General features: G+C 32.6%; 2 protein-coding genes across 8 annotated transcripts in view; one reads left to right on the top strand and one right to left on the bottom strand.

Moving 5' to 3' along the window:
* Window positions 1–20,192, top strand: part of pak1ip1 (PAK1 interacting protein 1) — a 379,523-nt gene that overhangs the window by 309,961 nt on the left and 49,370 nt on the right. The window lies entirely within an intron of this gene.
* Window positions 156–19,902, bottom strand: rbbp8 (retinoblastoma binding protein 8). 7 transcript variants are annotated; one of them, XM_087308578.1, is made up of 19 exons: window positions 19,841–19,902; window positions 19,557–19,697; window positions 18,363–18,405; window positions 18,050–18,145; window positions 17,849–17,961; window positions 15,698–15,770; window positions 15,452–15,606; window positions 12,847–12,942; window positions 12,575–12,645; window positions 12,081–12,166; window positions 10,782–11,079; window positions 8,205–8,283; window positions 7,494–7,564; window positions 4,095–4,200; window positions 3,849–4,013; window positions 3,629–3,704; window positions 2,540–2,627; window positions 2,291–2,432; window positions 156–520 (listed from the first exon to the last, which is right to left on the bottom strand). In XM_087308578.1, exons 2-19 carry the CDS (start codon window positions 19,663–19,665, stop codon window positions 417–419), a joined length of 1,971 nt encoding a protein of 656 aa, XP_087164704.1. In that variant the 5' UTR covers window positions 19,666–19,697; window positions 19,841–19,902; the 3' UTR covers window positions 156–416.

The raw sequence follows: 20,192 nt of genomic DNA, 5'->3' as shown, positions 1-20,192 counted from the left end.
TATAAATAACTAATAAAAATGTGTGTAAGAGTGTTTCCCAAAGCTGGGTTACAGCTGGAAGGGCATCTGCTGTGTAAAACATAGTTTAGGAATAGTTGGCGGTTCATTTCACTGTGGCGACCCCTGATGAACAAAGGGATTAAATCGAAGGAAGATGAATGAAATCACTTTTAATTTTTATTACAGAATTATTCAATTCTTAGTCAAAATCACATGTACAAAACTTAAAACTCTTTACTTATTTCTGAATTCCCATTACAAAATCAAGGTGATTTCTTAAAATCTGAAAATGAATTACTTAAACACAAACGCACATAGATTGTTTTAAGCAGATGTGACTCGGGGCATAAGCAGACTGTGCTTCATATCGATCCATGAGGTGTCAGAGTGGTTTTTAAGTGTGTGAACAGCTCGACTCAGTGCTTCTTTTTTTGTGATTTGGCTTTGGGTGAAAACATGGCAAGGTACGGTCGTCTCCTGCGGATTCGCACGTCCGGCTGCTCATCCTCTTTGATGTATCCTGTGGGGAGAAATAAAGCGATGAACATTACTTAAATGTTTCAATGCATTCATATACAGCAAATCTCCGACTACGATATACACAAATAAGGAATAACAGAAGAATGGCCATTGATGTATTGGTTAAAAAAAAAAACAATGCACATCTGAGGTGGTCATGATGTAAAGCGGCCATTTCACATTAGGTGTGCATTTTTCATTCATTCATTATAAATTATAAATATGAATAATATTATAAATGTTATACGTTATAAATATGAATAATATTATAAATGTTATACGTTATAAATATGAATAATATTATAAATGTTATACGTTATAAATATGAATATTAATATAAATGTTATATGTTATAAATACCAATAATATTAAAAATGTTATACATTATAAATATCAATATTATAAATGTTATACGTTATAAATATCAATAATATAAATGTTATACGTTATAAATATCAATATTATAAATGTTATACGTTATAAATATCAATAATATGAATGTTATACGTTATAAATATCAATATTATAAATGTTATACGTTATAAATATCAATAATATAAATGTTATACGTTATAAATATCAATATTATAAATGTTATACGTTATAAATACCAATAATATTAAAAATGTTATACATTATAAATATACATATTATAAATGTTATACGTTATAAATATCAATATTATAAATGTTATACGTTATAAATATCAATATTATAAATGTTATACGTTATAAATACCAATAATATTAAAAATGTTATACATTAAAAATATCAATATTATAAATGTTATACGTTATAAATATCAATATTATAAATGTTATACGTTATAGATATCAATAATATTAAAAATGTTATACATTATAAATATAAATATTATAAATGTTATACGTTATAAATATCAATATTATAAATGTTATACGTTATAAATGTCAATAATTCTACATTTTATACGTTATAAATATGAATAATATTCTAAATGTTATACGTTATAAATATGAATAATAATATAAATGTTATTTGTTATAAATATGAATAATATTATAAATGTTATATGTTATAAATATCAATAATATTATAAATGTTATACGTTATACGATATATATTTTGTCATTCTTTAGAAAACAGTATGAGCAGTCAGAAAAAGTCACAATTTTCTTGTAAAATAAAATGATGTATAAAACTATACAAAATTATGCATGAACACATCCCTGTGTAAAAACCCTTCAGAATATAGGTATGAATAAGACTAGTTTGTTGCATTAATGTAAATAAACCATTGCAAGATTTTATGGTTTAGAAGAGAAAAATAGCTTATATATATATATATATATATATATATATATATATATATATATATATATATATATATGTATATATATATATATGTATATATATATATATATATGTATATATATATATATATATATATATATATATATATATATATATATATATATATATATATATATGTAAATTATATAATTATATATAGATTATAATTGAAATCTAATGTCACATCTTTAAGTGCATTTTGGATGTTTTCTATACATGAACTGAAAAATCATTATTATTATATTCATATTATATTAAATTATATAATATATATATAAAAATTATATTATAATATATTAAAAAATACATAAATAAATCTCAAACTTCATGAATGTAATGCTATTCTAATCCAGCCCAACTAAATAATGAGCTTAAAAATTGATATTTTATCATTTTGCCTCTTTTTTTCTCCCTTTGTCAACCTGACGAAATTTAGTACCTCTTTCCACGCAGGTCTGTGTGGATGGAAATCCCACCTCCCAGAAGTTTTCTGGTGTGGAAGGAGGAATGTAGCGGTAGCGATGCCGTGAACAGGAAGTCAGTTTTTTCTCTCTCTCTTCCTCTGGGAGATCTGCATAATACTGAATCAACAACAGCATAGTTTTAATAAAAATATTAAAATGATCAGTGCTGAGATTATTTAAAAGAAGGAGACATGTGTTTGGTCAAAGTGTACAAACTGACTCACAACTTCACACTCTTTACAATAGTGGCCTTTCAGTTTTCTCCTTTCGTCTTTCTTACGCACAACCTCCACACAAGCGAAAGACTTATTCCTGGAATAGGGTTATTCAGATTATTTTCAGGCTTTAGCACCACAATCATTTAAATGTTTTTCCCCCTCTTTTATTGTACATTGTAAAATCAGTGTTGTTACAGAAAAGTAAAATTTTATTGAAAGTAGTTCTGGGCAAAATTAATTGCAATTAATCACATCCAAAATTGTTTTGACATAATATTTATATTTAGGGATTAAAAAAATAAAAAAATAAAACACTGCCCTTATTATCGGCAATGGGATCTCTTACATACTCTAAGAATAGAAAATATTCGGTTCACAATAAGACAAAAGCCAGAACAGTTCCAGAAAGTCTGGAGCCCTTTTCTAAAAAGATTTTAAGGAGACACCAATATCTTAATTGCCTTTTTTCCCTTTCTTTTTTTTTTTGTATAATTTATTTACCGTATTCGTTTTTTTATTATTATTCTTTTTTATGTTATATTATGTGTGTATATACAGCTGAAGTCAGAATTATTCGCCCCCTGTTTATTTTTAACGGTGAGAAGATTTTTTTTCAACAAATTTCTAAGCATAATAGTTGTAATAACTCATCTCTAATAACTGATTTATTGTATCTTTGCCATGATGACAGTAAATAATATTTGACTAGATATTCTTCAAGACACTTCTATACAGCTTAAAGTGACATTAAAAGGCTTAACTAGGTTAATTAGGTTAACTAGGCAGGTTAGGGTAATAAGACAAGGTATTGTATAATGATGGTTTGTTCTGTAGACTATTGCAAAATATAGTTTAAAGGGGCTAATAAAATTGACCTTAAAATGTTTTTTTAAAAATTAAAGACTTTTATTCTACTTTTATTTTATGCTTTTATTCTAGCTGAAACAAAACAAAGACGACTTTCTCCAGAAGAAAAAATATTATCAGACATACTGTGATCAATAATATTATAAATGTTATATTTTATAAAAAGTATGCTATAAATAATAACGTTATAAATAATATCCTACCAATAAATGATTGTTTTATACTCACCTGCTGGATTTATCACTATCAGACACCAATGGTTTGCGGTCTGCTGGTCGGCGAAAAACCACTGAATAATCACAAACTTTGTTAAAAAAAAGTTTAAAAGATAAAAGACCGATTACGCTGTGGTCATCGGTGAATCATAAAAGGCAAACAGTGTTGTCATTTAACAAAGCAAAAAGAAGAAATAAATAAAAATAAATAAATTAGTTAATGATGCCTTTACCTGCAGCCTCTGGCTTTTCTACAGGATCATCTTCTTCTCTCTCCTCCTCATATACACTATCTTGTTTGAGATCAATGCTGTCATCCTGCGGACAAGACTCGTATTCTCCATATCCCGTCTTATCAAAGATATCAGCAAGGCTGTCGTTTGCCTTCTGCCCAATTCCTGTTGATCAATCATGTAGATGCAGTGGATGAGGCATTATTTCAAGCAACTGATCAAACGAGTGGTTTGGTGATGTAATACCGGTGGTTTGGGACTGTCCCGTTGTCTTCTGTCCTCTCAACAGCAGACTGTGGCTCACAAATGTGCAGTCGGTGTCCAGCGTCTCCAAGTCTGTTCTGGCCTGATGCTATTTGGGGTAAAAATGAAAATTTTATTTCTGTATTTTACTTCTTTAACATACAGAATAACCTTTTTAGTAATTGACACACTAGTGTTTAAAGGTCTCTTCTGCTCACTAAAGCTGCATTTATTGCATTAGGAGTACAGTAAAACAGTAATATTGTACTAGCCTGAAATAGCTGTTTTCATTTTTAGCATCATTACATCAGTGTCACATGATCCTTCAGAATTTATTATAAATGTTTCAAAAAAAAATTCTTGTGCAAACTATGATTTTTTTTGATGAAATGTTCAAAAGTACAGCTTTGGTCATACATATTAAAAAACTGCATGGTCATGCATATTAACTAAACTGCATTTCGTTGAATTGTACTTGTACATGTGTAATGACAATAAAGTTGAATCTAATCTAATCTAATCTAATTATATTAAGTGGCCTTAACTACTTACATTTGAATGGATCAGTTGGTACAATGCATTTATTATGTACGTGCATGTTTTATATTGTACTTACAATTAAAATATTATCTTAATACCCTTAAATCTACCCATACCCTCAAACATGTCCATAACTAGTATGAATGCAATATAAGTGCATTTTACTTATTTTTTTTTTATGCAAGTACCTGGTAGTTAAAACCACTTGATAGAAAGTGAAATAGTAATATCATTATGGTGGCTTGAGAAAGCCACCCTTCTGTTATCTCACTTAAACTTCTTCTTCTTCTTCTACTGAGACAATTTTTGAAGTGCATCTCCACCTAAACCTTTCAAACTACATCCTTTAAACATTTGTCAGAGCTTTAACTGTCCTGACTCGGGTTGCTATATCTTTTCTAACTGATCCGACTTTCAGTTTTCCAATAAACGACCCAGAAAATTCCCAAAAGTCCCATTGACTTAACGTTGGGTCAACCTTTGTAAGCTATACAAAACTGTGCATCAGATTGTCCCACAGACTAGTGTCTGGCCTCATTTAACTCAATTTAGCCAGCAGCCAACCAATGATGACCTTTAAACTAACTAGCCACTCCCTAGCAACCAATTTCAGCACCCTAGCAACTGTCCCAAAGACTTCCATTGTAAAATACTGTCATGAACTTAACATTGAGTCAACCTTTGTGAGCTCATAACTCTGCATCAGACTGTCATACAGACTAGAGTCTGGCCTCATTCAACTCAGATAAGCCAGCAGCCAATCACTGATGATCTTTAAACTTACTAGCCACTCCCTAGCAACCACTTACAACACCCTAGTTCCATAGACTGTCATTAGCTGTTCTAACACATGCTAATAGTTTTAACATCCTACTGACACGCTAATCTTGCTAGAAACATACTAGCACGTCAGTACATGATAATTCATGCTAGAATCATGCTTACAACATGCTAATTCATGCTAGAATAGTCCTGATAACATGCCAATTCATGCTGGAAACATGCTAACAGCATGACAATTCATGCTATAATCATGCTAAATTCATGCTAATACCATGCTAACAACATGGTAATTCATGCTAGGATCATGCTAACAACATGCTAATTCATGCTAGCTGGCTTTTTACAGTCTTTAAATGGTTACATTGTTGACTGCAGGGATCTTAAACATTATTTCAGCAAGACTTCATACTGTTTGAAACTAAATAAACTACTTCTAACAGGCTTTGTCAAGCCACCATAAAGTTTGTCGTCAAACTTTAATATCTAGTTATTCATGCTAGGGTTGTGGGATACTGGAGAAATATGTGATATGCAATATTGTATAGCTGAAAACCGTATTTTTTACAATATAACATTTCCCTAGAAGAATGCTGTTTTTATTAACTATATTTAAGTCTTTAGAAACTATACTTTTCTAATCAAATTATTTCTAATTCAGACTAAAAGTCGAAAATCTAAAAAGTCTTTAAAATGAGTGAAAAGCTCAGCAGACATTCAAACTCTGATTGGCTGTTGTCATTTTCCTCTCTTGTCTTGATTCATAAGTATTTCTATTTAGCTCTGAGTTCACCTTTGGGTCGCTCCAGCCAATAGTAGAACAGCAACTAATGGGGAGGCGGGGATAAAGATAGCAAGGCTTCATCTGATTGGTTAAATTTAGATAAATTTGTACAAATGACTGCGTTAAGCAGCAGACAAATCAATATATTCCTAAATTTTCCGATGACACTGTACTATTGCACCTTTTCACAAAAGATGCCAGCATCATGGAATATAGAGCGGCTGTAGAATGGTTTGTCAGATGGTGTGATGATGACCACAATTTTAAATTAACGTTAAGAAAACGGACAAGCTCATCATAGACCCCAGGTCAGTGAGCGATAGGAGCTCTGTTGTGGTTTATGATAAAGACATTAAGCAGGTTGATTCATATAAATATTTAGGATTGAATATTGATCGTGAACTTCATTGGCACTCTCAGGTGAAAAGCCTTTGTGCAAGAATTCATCAGCGATTACACTTTTTACGTAGACTAAGATTATTCGGAGTGAGTAGCAGCATAATGCTGACTTTTTATAAAGCAACAATAGAGTCTATTTTAAGATACAGGATTATTGTTTGGTTTGGGAATCTGACAGTAAAAATGAAAACCCAAGTAAATAACCTGATGAGAGTGGCAGGAAAAATCATGGGAATTAAGACACTTGGTTCATTAAAAGATATTTTTGAGTTGTGCACAATCCAACAAGCCAACAAGATTTTATCTGATTCTTCACATGTGCTGTCTTTGGAGTATGAGCTGATGAATTCTGGCAGAAGATACAGGGTCCCGTTATGCAAGTACAATATATATAAACATTCATTCACTGTTCCTTTTTCAATTAAGTTGATCAATGAGCAAGTAGGGAAGGACAGTCAAAGATTAAGATAACAAGATTGGTTGGCACAACAGAGGGCAGTGGGGCACATTGTATTTTAATTTTAATATAATTTTTTTTTAAATTACTGATTTTATGGAATTGTATTTATATTAAGAGGTATTTTAGCATTAGATTTTAATGTGTATGTATGTTACATGTTGTCTTGTTGGTGTCTATGAACAGCATAACCTTTTATCTAAAACAAATTTCTCCATACGGGAGACAATAAATTTTACCTTGACCGTGACCTTGATAAACAACCAGTGCACACAATAAATGTCATTTATCACATGTCTGCAATACGTTTAACATAATGTTAATTATCTGATATATTGTGCAGCCATACTAAAAATCTTATTATATCTTTAATATCGAAACAAAAGTATTTCTTCCTAAACAGTAGTGTAAATGTGGCTGTTTCAGGATCAGTCATCAGTACCTCCGGTTGAGGAGAGCTCTCAGTATCATACTGACCGAGATCAGCTCCTGGATCCACACTCCAGCTCTGATCTGTGCTCAAAAAAACGATCAAACAAGCACAAAATAATTAAATGGTTCACCCTTAACTATGCATGATACACAATCACTGAAAATAGATTAATGCTGTATTGACAATTATTTATATTATTTTTTTTTAAAGATTTATTTTTGGCCTTTTTTGCCTTTATTAGATAGGACAGTATTGAGACCGGAAGCGAAGTTGGAGAAAGAACGGGGGTATGATAGGAAAATTTGCTCGAGCCGGGATTCGAACTCGGGACACCCAGATGTGCTACTGCACCATATGTCTGTGCGCTAACCATTAGGCTATTGCGCCAACGATATTGACATTTATTAATGTTAATTAAACTATTAATTTTCCAGAGTGTATTCTGGCTGATTTTGGTGTGTTTTAGATTAATAAATACAACATTGAAACCCCCAGTAGTGAAATCCCTGTGTATGATTCATTCAAAATCTCTGATTCATTTAGAAAGCAAATGACTAAATGAATCTTTAAATAAAATCAATATAATTTTTGATTTGTTGTTTGTTTGCAAATGGACTGACACTCGATAATGTCAGCTCACACATTCAAAGTTGTTATATTTTCATAGACAATAAATATTCCATCTCTTTTTGGAAACCGTATATTATAGGTTGACATTACCATATGGGAAAGGTGCATGATGGTTCTGAACCAAACTTTTGCGAGGTGTGTGTCCATCCAAACATTTCTTCTTTGAATCCTACAACAACATAACAGTCGCATAATATTCATTCATAAAAAGACTGAGAGACCGCTTGAAAATGTACAGTTTATAGTTGTGTAAAAGATCATTTTTGTTTGGTTAAACCAGGGGTGTCAAAACTCTGTCCTAGAGGGCCGGTGTCCTGCAGATTTTAGCACCAACTTGCTTCAACACACCTGCACAGATGTTTCTAGAAAGCCTAGTAAGAGCTTGATTAGCTGGCCCATGTGTGTCTGATTGGGTTGGAACTAAACTTTGCAGGACACCGGCCCTCCAGGAGCGAGTCTGGACATGCCTGGGTTAAACAAAGGACTAATGTCATAAAATACATTTGCATAAATTAAAAAAGTATTCAGACGTTATTAGACAACAAAATCTTTTCACTTCAGGTGAGTTAAAGATTTATTTTGTGGATTAACCCTGATTTGTCAATCACAACAAATCTATACATTTGGTATTCATTTTCTAGAACAATTATTTTATAAATTATTTGAAATAATATGGTAGAAATGATATCAAACACAGACCTAAACTAAGTATTAACATTTAAGTGCATCCACAGAAAGAGTTTTATGTATACAGAGTCTCTTGAGCGGGACGAGACAGAACCTGGGGACGTTTGTAGCTGTTTCTGCGCAGAATTCAGTAAAAAAAATCTGCATATTTATGTTGAATCATTTTGAGACTTTAGTAACTAAAAAACCTAATAAAAATATAATAACTAACAACTTTTTAACCTGCATTAAAGGTTTAATGCAAATCGAATTAGATCCATATGTTTGATAAACAAAGTGTTTTTTATACAATATATCTACTAATAGAGAGAAAATGCTACTTTACAAACCATATTTCAATAAATTATACAAACATGTCATATTCATCATTAATATTACAGAAATTAATATACAGGGTTCTTACACCTTTTCTTAAACCAACTCCAGCACTTTTCAAGCACTTTCAAGGTGCATTTGTATGCTTTTATAGCACCTAATAACCACGGTTAATTATGTTTATATATGTTGTATGTACTTTTTCACATTTAAATCCATCCAACTTAGATCGTTGAGTACTTTAGAGCATAGATTTACTGGGAACGTTCAGTTCAGTTAATGGATGAAGTTTATTTTTAAGTTTGGTCTCTTTCTACCAAAAGTTGATATCTCAAGAAATGAGCTTACAGTCAGATTTTGTTTGGGTGTTGTTACCAAACTTTTTACCAAACTTTCATGACCAGTCTTTTTTTTTTTACAGTCATTAGATTTACGTTTCAGCTCTAAAGTTGCATTCTGTCTCCTGAATACATATGAAGCTAATAGTACCAAAACAATCTGAATTTGAATCGTGTTAATTTGAATTCTTAAAAACTGTATTTTAACATTCCTAATATCTGCAGTCTTTGAATTCAGAACCAAAAAAAAAAAAACTATTTAAAAATGTGTATAAAAATCTGACTTAAAAAATAAAGTTGTCTTAATTCTCAGTTCAGTAATCAAGTTAAGAATACACATTCAAAACATTTCTAATAGGATATAATCAGTATTATTAACTTAAAATTGTTAATAATTCAATTTAACACAATTCAAATTCAGATTGTTTTAGCTTATTATTAGCTCCATAAATACGCACATGCTCCGAACATTTTGCATTAAAAACACGCACGACAACAATTTATGCACTCGCACATATGCTCCCAAATGTATTTTGAGGTAACATAATAATAGATAAAACTGTGCGCATATGCAACCAAGAAAACAGTCACAATTTCGAGCCCTGCAATTTCAAATTGAATCAGGTTCAAAAACTTTGTCCAAAATCCAAGCACTTTTCTAACCTTGAAAACACAATATTAAAAATCAAGCATTTTCCAGGATTTTCAGCACCCGTAAGAACCCTGAACATAAAAACTGAACAAATGTACAGTTGAAGTCAGAATTATTAGCCTCCTGTTTATTTTCTGTTTAACGGAGAGAAGACGCATTTCAACTAATTTCTATATATAATAGTTTTAATAACTCATTTCTAATAATGGATTTATTTTATATTTGCCATGATGACAGTAAATATTTGACTAGACACTTCTATACAGCTTGAAGTGACATTTAAAGGCTTAACTAGGTTAATTAGGCATGTTAGGGTAATTAGGCAAGTCATTGTATAATGGTTTGTTCTTTAGACTACAACCAAAATTTCTGCTCAAGGAGGCTAATAATATTGACCTGAACATTAAAAGCTGCTTTTATTCTAGCCAAAATAAAACAAATAAGACTTTCTCCAAAGGAAAAAAAATATTATATGAAATGCTGTGGAAAATTCCTGAATCTGTTAAACATCATTTGGAAAATACAAACTAAGTAAATAAATAAATAAAATCACAGAAGGGCAAATATTTGTGACTTCAACTGTATATTTACACACATTTATATAAGTAAATAAATAGACTTAAGAACAGACTAAAACATCTGCGGAAATTAGACATGAGTAAATCAGATGGTCACCTGTGTCGTTTCAATCTCGCTTGTTTCCTGATTCTTGCTCTGTAATCGACCATTAGCTGGAGTGGAAGCAAATATAATTCCCTTGATATCTGTCTCATCAGCATCCAGACGGCAGTCAGAAATCTCCCGATCTTTTTTTGCACCATTCGAATGTTTTCTCTTCCCTTTCGTTAGCACACATGTGCTGCTATTTGCAGGTGTGCGTAAAACATCATCTATGGACGACTGATGATCTTGTGAGGCCAGCGGGCGGCAGCGCAAAATTAATGGAGAATCGTCATTCTGGCCTGCAATAAGGCTGGAAAATACAGCTGTTAATATTACTAAGCATTAAAAGGATAGTTTACCCAAAAATGAAAATTCTGTCATTATTTACGCATCCTCCATTTGTTTCAAATCTTGTAGAGATGTTTTCTGTTGAACACAAATGAAGATACGGTGACGTATAATGGAAAAAAATAGCCACTGACTTCCGTAGTATCTTTTTTCCTACTATGGAAGTAAACGGCTGTTATTTCCCCAGGATTCTAAGTAATGTTTTGTTTTGTTTTGTTAGATAAATACAAAATTGTTGAGGGAGTTTGGGGACCATTCAAATTGTTGGAAATGATTGATGAATAAGAAGAGAGGTCATAAATATTGATGTAAAATAGTAAGAGATTTTTTCTTGTTTTTTACTTCTGTATTATCTGAGTGTAAAGTTAGAAAGATATTCATTCATTCATTCATTCCTTTACCTTCGGCTTAGTCCCTGATTGAGGTTACCACAGTGAAATGAACCGCCAACTATTCCAGCATACGTTTTACGCACTGACGTCCTTCCAGCTGCAACCCAGTACTGGGAAGCACCCATACACACTCACATTCACCCACACACTCATACACTACGGCCAATTTACTTAATCCAATTCACCTATAGCGCATGTCAATAAACATTGGGGGAAACTGAAGCACTCGGAGGAAACCCACACCAACATGGGGAAAACATGCAAACTCCACATAGAAATGCCAACTGGATCAACCGGGACTCAAACCACTGACCTTTTTTCTGTGAGGCGACAGCGCTAACCACTGAGCCACCATGTAACCCATATTAAGGATATAAAAAATATATACATATATATCTTGTTTTGCGTCCAACAGATGAGTACATCACAAAAGTATTGGATCACTTGAGGGTGAGTAAATTGTGAGGATGTGTTCATTTTAGGGTGAACTGTCCCTTTAATTACAGTATGTTTCAGATAATCTCACTCATCATTAAAAAAGTGAGTATCTGGATGAAAAGGGCTTCCTTACATGTTTGTGCAGTCACGTAACTCCGGTTTTTGGTTTTGTTCGGTGTGTGATGGGATGTGAAGATCATCATCGTCAACGTCGTCAAACTGGAGGAAAAATGGGTCACACTTTATTTTGGTGGTCCATTTGTTCAATTTAAGTTACATTGCATCTACATTCCAACGAATTTTCAATAAATTATTAGTAAACTGTTAGGTAGGGGTTAGTGTAAGTTGACATGTACTTGCAAAGTTTCTTATAGACAGTTAAATGTCTGTTGAAGGAGCAGTATCAACAGATATTGAGCACACAGTCTACTAAGACTCAAATAGACCATCAAAATAAAGCGTTACCGAAAACACACTGGACATGTAACCACACACTTCTGCTGATTTGAATATATAGAGGGTTTATATAGGTCACTATACCTTTTTGTAGATCATTATTAACATGCAAAACTGAATTGAAACCAGGAAGGGAATTTTGGAAATATACAGTTTTAAATAAGACTAAACCTGTTCTGGATAGACGTCTGGACGACAGGTCTCGGGAACCACAATCCTGAAATGTCTCTTGTTATCACGCTCTAAAATAAACAGCACAATGTATGTGGGTTTATCACGAGAAATGTCTTTAAAAGAGAATTGAGAGAATTGAGAAATTGTCAAAAATGTTATTGTGTATACAGATCTGATTTAAGGTCAATTCTATTTTACACACACACCTGACTGTAATCCAGACACACAAATACTATTACTTGTTCTTGTATATTACTTTCATATAATACCTGCAACACTAGTCGTATCCATTTCACATGTCTCAGCAACCAGCACACCTTTGCCATTACAGCCGAAAGCCACAGATTGCTCTCTTTGCCTGGATTCTGTAAATTATATCAAAATAGCATTAGACATTATGACATTACATTATTTAATGCGACCAATATTGTACATTATTATAATATTTTATGGGTAACACTTTACAATAAGGTTCATTAGTTAATCAGTTTACTAACATGAACTAATCATGAACAACACATGTACAGCATTTATTGATCATAATTGAACATTTACTAATGCATTATTAACAGTTAAGTCCATGCTTGTTAACATTAGTTAATGCACCATGGGTTAACATGAACTAACAATGAACTACTGTATTTTCATTAACTAACGTTAACTAACATGAACAAATACAGTAGTAAATGTATTGTTTATTGTTTGTTCATCTTAGTAAATGCATTAATTAACATTAACTAATGAACCTTATTGTAAAGTGTGACCATATTATGTATTATTATATTTTAATTATCCATGAAAGCATATGTCTAATTTGGAATCAAAACATGTATATTCATTCATTCATTCAATTTCTTTTCGGTTAATTTGAGCCATTAAAATCTCTATCAATTTGGTTTATATACATTTTTTATTTCTACATTTCTAGTCAAACATTTGCCCTAAAGATCCGAATAAAGTGACAAATATGATCACATATAAATGAGCATGTTTCTCAGTACATTCATTAAAAAGTAATTGTCCTTTACATGTGGCCATGCATCTGTTAATTGATTACATTTTACAGAAAAGGTAATATAATGTGATATATACTGTTATCAGGATATGAGACAACTTATATCTTGAGATTTTTGTCATATTTCCCATCCCTAATCACACATATTACATAATACATAATATTAAGGTCATTTAGGCATTTTAGGTCCCGTTTACAATAATAAGTTTTAGTTTTTAAAGTGGCGATGTAGAATGAAAACGTCCAGCGTTTCACCTAATGTCTCTGAACAGATCTCCGTCCACACTATACTACTGAAAACACACATGACGTGACCACACACACACACACACTGGCATGCGCTGCAGCATCTGAGCTCCAGGCAGTCAGCGGGTATTTTGAGCACAGCACCTTAGGTGAAAGCTGTGCTCATCGGATGGTTCATCAAGAATCTACCGCTGGATCTAATCTAGCTATATTTGCTAAATGTGATATTTAATTCATCTTGCTGTCTAACGACATACTCCCTGACTTTTTGTTTAAAAAATTCATACAGTGAAGATGTCGGTCATATAAATATGTAGCTACACGACGCCTCAACATTTTTGGTGTCTGTTAAGGTAATTTTAAAAATAAAAACTGACAGTTCCTTATATCATGTTTTCATTTGATTCTTGAGATGTGAAACAGCATAGCCAGGGTGATGTGATTAAGGGTATACAGTACACTGTTCCCTTTGAAAATTTACCCGACGTGTCCTGAGGAGTTTATTTACCTTATCAAACTTGTGAAGTCTGAATTTACAAGGGGAGGATGCAGGACTGAAGTGTGTGTAGGCTACTCAATATTGAGAAAAACCCCAATCAAATAGGTGAATGTCAACAGCCACGCCTCCGTTTTCAGACGTCTCCGTTTTCCCCATCCACACAGAGTTGGAGCAGCAGCGTTATAGAATGAAAACGGCCTCTTTAGTGTTTTCAAAAAGCTCAGTCTTTGGCGCTCAAAAACTCTAGGGTAGTGTGGATGGAATGCGTAGCAAAACTTATGCGATTTAAAACTACAATTTCTTAGTGTGAACAGGGCCTTGGGTTCCTGGGCAACACCATCTCTCAGGATCTGAAGTGGGACATTCACATAGACTCTATCGTGAAGAAAGCCCAGCATAGATTGTACTTCCTTTGTCAGCTGAGGAAGTTAAACCTGGCACAGGAGCTGCTTGTGCAGTTTTACTCAGCTGTCATCCAATCCATCCTCTGCACTTCAATCACCGTCTGGTTCAGCTCAGCTGCCAAAACCGACCTCCGTAGACTACAGTGAATAGTCCGGACTGCTGAACGAATCACTGGCACTACCCTTCAAGAACTGTACTCTTCCAGAGTGAGTAAAAGGGCTCGCAAAATCACTCTGGACGCCTCGCACCCAGCACACTTTCTGTTTGAACAGTTACCGTCTGGTCGGCACTTCAGAGCACCAAGAACAAAAACAGCCAGACACAGGAAAAGTTTCTTTCCTCAGGCCATCTACTGCATGAACAGTTAAATATAACCCAACTGTGCAATAAATATGTGCAATACTTTCTCATACGCACTTGTACACAGCCCCTTATATCAATATACAATGCAATAATTTCTACATTCGCATTTGCACACAGCACCTTATGTTATAACCTGTATATTTATAACAAATCTGTACATACAACTCAACATCCAGATTTCTGGACTAACTGCATCTCCGTTTAATGTTTATCATCTTTTTTTCCTCATATTTATTTTGTGTTGTCACTTTATGTACACTGGAAGCTTCTTGTGTAATTCCTTGTGTGTGTGAAGCACACTTGGCAATAAAACTGATTCTGATTAAACTTCTCTGGAGTGACTAACCGGGGTGTGAGAGTGATAGCGGTGTCTCAGTGTATCGGACGTGGTTCTGCTCTTTCCGGCGTTTCATCTTGCTGGCAACGGGTAAAGACAGCGGCCGGAGAGGAGAGTCTGGGATCATTCCCTCCTCAGCCTCAGAGGACGTGTTCTGTGGAGAACTAAACACACACTCAAAACAGACGGTCATATGATGATGAATGTCACCAGTGCTCAGTATTTCATCATGTTTTCTTCAACTCTGAGACTCACCCAGACCTCCTGAGTCGCTCCAGTTCAAGACTCAGTCTCCTGTTTTCATCTGTCAGAGTTTTCCTCTCAGCCTCTAAACACACACATTGAAGAAGATTTTTGGGTTGATACTGATAGGCTGGATGAGACGAGAGCTACACTGGTATGGAATTTTTGACCTGATAACTGATAACGTAAATTTGATTTGGAAGCAGATAGCTAATATATTATTAATAAAAATAGCAGACAAATAATATCTATATCCATAATTGTTATGCATGATTGCAAAAACAAAAATCAAACACTTACAGAGAACAACTGATTTTATTTTAAAACTTTAACTTCAGAACAGTAACATTTACAACAAGCAAAAATAAAGCATAAAAACAGCACAAATAAAAACCTAATTTTGTTATTAGACCAATTAAGATAACATTAAAATCAGGTTAACTGATATTGATATGGCCACCGATGTATCATCCAACCCAAGTAGATACAGATGAGTTTCAGACAACTTATAGTAAAAACTATTTATATCCATTTTTTTAACACTCAATTCTTACAAAATTCCATCTAAATTACAAATTCCAAATGCACAATTTCCAAAAGACATTATATATAAATATATATATATATATATATATATATATATATATATATATATATATATATATATATATATATATATATATATATATATATATATATATATATATATATATATTTTTTTTTTTTAATATAACTATTTTTGGGACAAAATTATTAGCCTCTTTAAGCTAATTTTTTTTCGATAGTCTACAGAACAAACCATCGTTATACAATAACTTGCCTAATTACCCTAACCTGCCTAGTTAACCTAATTAACCTAGTTAAGCCTTTAAATGTCACTTTAAGCTGTATAAAAGTGTCTTGAAAAATATCTAGTCAAATATTATTTACTGTCATCATGGCAAAAATAAACTAAATCAGTTATTAGAAATAGGTTTTTTAAAACTATTATGCTTAGAAATGTGCTGAAACAATCTTCCCTCCATTAAACAGAAATAGGGGAAAAAAATAAACAGGGGCGCTAATAATTCAGGGGGGCTAATAATTCTGACTTACATACACATACACATTTCTTATGAATTATTTATGATTTTATTTATAAATTTTGACCTCAACTGTTTATTTTTTCCCCAATTTTTGTTTAACAGAGAGAAGATTTTTTTCAACACATTTCTAAACAGAATAGTTTTAATAACTTATTTCTAATAACAGATTTCTTGTATCTTTGCCATGATGACAGTAAATAATAATTTACTAGATATTTTTCAAGACACTTCTATACAGCTTAGAGTGACATTTAAAGGCTTAACTTGGTTAATTAGGTTAACTAGGCAGGTTAGGGTAATAAAGCAAGTAATTGTATAACGATGGTTTATACAATCAAAAAGAAATACAGCTTAAAGGGGCTAATAAAATTGACCATAAAATGCTTTTTTAAAAATTAAAAACTGCTTTTATTGTAGTCGAAATAAAACAAATAAGACTTTCTCTAGAGGAAAAAATATTATCAGACATACTGTGAAAATTTCCTTATATATATAAAGTTTTGTATGGCTTCTTTAATTTTTCTTGTTAATTATAATTTATTAAAAATTTTCTAATTAACATATATATAGGGGTGTATTAATGCTTGCAGCATCATAATAGCTAGTTATGTTTTTTTTAATAATTTCCACTCTTAAAAATAATTACAACTAGCCAAACAAAAACGAAAAAACATTTATTTTATATGGCCTCCTTCATTTTTTTATTTATTGCAATTTATTTCAGATTTTTTGTAACATTCATTGGAGTCTAGTTCATTTTGAACTATAAATTGCAAATTATGTTGTTCGAATGGTTTCAGTTCTCCCTTTGTATTGACTTATCTCACAATAAACCAATAAATGATATTTGATCAAATATCTTACTGTTTAAGATCTCGCTGAAAGTATTATTTTAAAAGCAAGATGAATATTTTTCAGCGATCAATCTGTTAGAGTGCATTTATCTAAGCTGGACACAGTAAATAAGTTCAAACCTCTGAAACTAAACCATCATCTATTTACATTAAAGACAGCACAGTCCAATAAAATATGCTTTAATAACACCACTGAAAAAGAAATAGTCACCAAAAATACTCACCAAGCTCAGAGATGACAGACAGATTTCTCTGATTATTATCTTCAAGCTCAGTGTTTGTCTTTTTAATCTGCTTCTCTTTCACAGTGCAGCAATCGCATGGTCCAGAACGCAACCTAAAAAAATAACACAGTGACTAAAACTGAGCTCCGAATTCAGGATAAATGCATAAAAAACATGATCAATAGGTTTGCTTGTGAGCACCTGTCCTCCAGCTGTCTGATCTTCTCCTGCTGGATCTTCTGTTGCTCTCGTAAATGTTGATTCTTGCTGTGAAATTCACTCAATTTCTGAGCATCTCTGAGAAAAGACACATTATTATTATTATTATTATTAATAATAATACAGTCAAATAGGATATGTGGCATTTATTACAGATTAAAAAAGGTTTTTCAAAATAGCTTAAGCATGTTTAATGATCATCACAAATATTTATTCATGCTTTAATGACTCTCAAACTGATTTATATACATTTTTAAATATATTTGCATATACACTGTATACGACGTGGACTTACAGACAGCGCTCTTTCTTCAGTTTAGCTATTTTTGCTTGTAATTCTGAAAATGAGAAACATGTATGTTGTCAGAGAAAAGAAAAATATTTTAATAAGTTATTTGACAATCTATTTTTATTATAAAAGTTATCAAATCAGAAAAACAGAATCCACAATACAGTTTTTCTCAGTCGATCAACAGTAACTGCATTTCTCAAAACATTTTGTCATTTGTGCACATCATAGCAGCAGTTTCTTATTCCGTCTAACAAATTGCAAATGCTTTCTGACGTGCATCAATTGCTTTTATACAACTCTCTGCTGTTTATAACATTATCATTTGTTTATGTCATGTCAGTTCAAATTAACTGAACTTGTGAATGCTGAATAGTCACTCCATATAAAACTAATAGTCCTCTTTTATTACTTATTACTCTTTTATTCTTTACATACAAAAATGTTAAACTAGCTGTCCAAATCTCTCAAGCAAATTTGATAAAATCTTATTTTTTCTGAAAATTTCTTGTAAATTGAATGATTTGATGAATTATTTAAAGACCTCTATGTTGTAGGTTCAGTTCCAATATGTTCTGCAATATTGTTTACAGGTGTGCGCAGCTCTACCCAAAGGGAGATTAGGTTTGTTGTAAATTTGTGTGTATTTATTCTTCAGCGCAACGATGTGAATAAATTAAAATTGCAAGGAGCTTATGCAGTAAAAATGTAAAACACACATATTCAGTGTCTTGTACTCAGATACCTCAATAAATGCAGAGATGTCTAACTTTACTGTAGTTTTCAAATGGCTGTGCAAATAGTGTAACGTTATAGTTCTGTCCAAAGCATTTTCAGCAAATGTCGCCAAAATCTGACTTTATTGCATTGGATGTAATGTAAAGAGTGAACTGTCATAAAGAAGACAAAGCCATTTGACTATCTTGTTCATAAACAATGTTGTGGTAATTGTGTATATTGTCTTTAAGTGATATTTACAAGTGGTTTCAGACCGAATAGTCAAATACCATGGTAAACAATATAGAGAGATTGTCTATATTGAGAGAATATAAAACCAACTTTACCTCAATTAAGTAGGCTAACAATAATTACCTATATTTCAAAGTAATTGCTTAAATTACATTTTTAGCATACAAGTAATGTAATTAACTAAGTAACTAGTTGTTATGTAATTATTTATACTCCACTCAGGTTATTTACCTTGCAGTGCGGTGTCGTGCAGGTCTCGGACAGCGGTCAGCAGCTCCTGCAGTTTCTCCCTGTGGTCTGAGGATGAAGCAGGACTCAGATCTGCTGGAGTGATGCTCATCTTCACTCTGTTTCACTGTAAATCCTTCACAACTCCAGCATTTACACAAATACATTTAAAAAAAACTCTCCACTTACACCTGACAAATTCCCTCCTGAATGTTTACACAAACGTATATCCGCGTATAAGACTAAAATAATAGGCATTTAAACATGGAAACGCGCGTTCAATATACCTTCAATAATTGGGGTTGTAAATATTCTGATTGCCCGCTTCTTCTTTTTCTTTTTCTTCTTTGGTTGTTAATGGCTGTAGGCAACTGAACTTTGCCGCCACCGACTGGAATGGAGTAATGGAACTGGGCGTGCAGTGGCGTGGGTTCCGGGTGCTCCGGTTTCCCCCACAGTTCACAGTCACACACATATAGGTGAGTTGAATAAACTAAATTGGCCGTGTGAATGTGAGTGTGCATGGGTGTTTCCCTGTGATGGGTTGCAACTGGAAGGACTTCCGCTGTGTTAAACATATGCTGGAATAGTTGGCGGTTCCCCTGATAAATAAAGGGAATAGGCTGAGCTGAAGGAAAA

The sequence above is a fragment of the Danio rerio genome, chromosome 24, assembly GCF_052040795.2.
Source record: "Danio rerio strain M-AB ecotype USA chromosome 24, GRCz13ab, whole genome shotgun sequence".
Lineage (NCBI taxonomy): Eukaryota > Metazoa > Chordata > Actinopteri > Cypriniformes > Danionidae > Danio > Danio rerio.
Note: the sequence above shows the minus strand (reverse complement) of the source record. Positions and strands in the feature narration are given on the sequence as shown.

What these genes read in the sequence shown, in the direction of transcription:
- rbbp8 (XM_087308578.1), bottom strand. Translation starts at nt 19,665, where the DNA reads ATGAGCATCACTCCAGCAGATCTGAGTCCTGCTTCATCCTCAGACCAC. An exon ending in CTGAAGAAAGAGCGCTGTCT is followed by an intron (nt 18,146 to 18,362) that starts GTAAGTCCACGT and finishes GTCTTTTCTCAG; the next exon opens with AGATGCTCAGAAATTGAGTG. An exon ending in GGGACAGTCCCAAACCACCG is followed by an intron (nt 4,014 to 4,094) that starts GTATTACATCAC and finishes ATTGATCAACAG; the next exon opens with GAATTGGGCAGAAGGCAAAC.